Source organism: Cyprinodon variegatus, unplaced genomic scaffold (assembly GCF_000732505.1).
Source record: "Cyprinodon variegatus isolate N-32 unplaced genomic scaffold, C_variegatus-1.0 Scaffold105, whole genome shotgun sequence".
NCBI lineage: Eukaryota > Metazoa > Chordata > Actinopteri > Cyprinodontiformes > Cyprinodontidae > Cyprinodon > Cyprinodon variegatus.
In genome coordinates this window covers 1,106,835-1,107,861 of record NW_015150558.1, presented here as the reverse complement: position 1 = coordinate 1,107,861, position 1,027 = coordinate 1,106,835, and the positions used below count along the sequence as shown (strand labels likewise).

The 1,027-nt window shown below is 44.6% G+C and overlaps 1 protein-coding gene across 1 annotated transcript in view; it reads right to left on the bottom strand.

Annotated features, from left to right (window-relative positions):
* adamtsl2 (ADAMTS like 2) overlaps positions 1–1,027 on the bottom strand; it is a 56,154-nt gene that overhangs the window by 7,678 nt on the left and 47,449 nt on the right. The window contains exon 8 of the mRNA XM_015374553.1: positions 596–920. Coding sequence (XP_015230039.1) covers positions 596–920 — 325 coding nt within the window. The remainder of the gene's footprint in view (positions 1–595; positions 921–1,027) is intronic.

The following is a 1,027-nucleotide window of genomic DNA, read 5'->3' as shown; positions in this document are numbered from 1 at the left end:
CATAAAATACAATTTTATTCTCATAATTTTACGACTTTACTCTCATAATTTTATGACATGCTGGTGAAGGTTTTCCATCATCCAGGTCCTCGTCATTCCAAAAAATTTTAAAACAATCCACTGGACTTGGTTTCCAAGTTTGACATGATTTTACGACTTTATTCTCGTAATTTCATGACTATTCTCGTCGTGACTTTATTCTTGTATACTCCGTCGTAAATTACATGGCGAGAAAAAAATATAATTTATTAGAATAAATAAAGGAAACCAAAATTTAAACAATATGTGAATAATTAAGCAAAGAGGGATTAAAACCACTAACAATTAAAATAGAACTCTTAATCTATGTCTGATGTTTATATTCAACCATTTATTTTGAGAGTTGATCAGTTTGTTATTTCTAAGTTGCTGCAGGGTTGATCCTCCGCACTAATCAGATAAAGCTGCAATAAACAATGACTGCGGCTTAGTTTCCAGCACATGGTTCTTGTCTGCAGGTCCACCTGCTGACCGTCTGAGCCGCCAGATTTACTGCCTGATAAACAGCCTCCCTGACAGCTTCACCGTCTGCCTGCCAACATCTGTTTGATCTCACCTGGTTCTGTTGGAACGGCCCGCGCCCGTCTGGGCGGTTCTGTTCTGGTCGTCTCCGCTGTCGTTGCCTCTGTGTCCCAGAGCGAACTCCAGGGTCTCGTTCAGGTCCAGCGGGTCGTCCCGCTCCGGGTCGCTCAGGCCCATCCCGGGTGGGAACAGAGCGTCCCCCTCCGTCAGCAGCTGATTGGTGGAGATGTTGATCAGCAGCTCGTCTGGACTCATCCGTCCGTCCAGCAGGACCCTCCAGATGAGGTTGGTGGAGTCTGGAGCAGAGTCCAGAGGTCCACCCGCAGGGGGAGGTTTGATGGTGCTGTTGCTTTGGTTCCCTGGATATGGAACAAAATGGAAAATATGATCTTTTCCTTCATCTGCAGGATTTCTGATGCTTCTGTCTTTTAGCTTCATTAAGAGGTGAAGGCTAGTTATAGAGAAC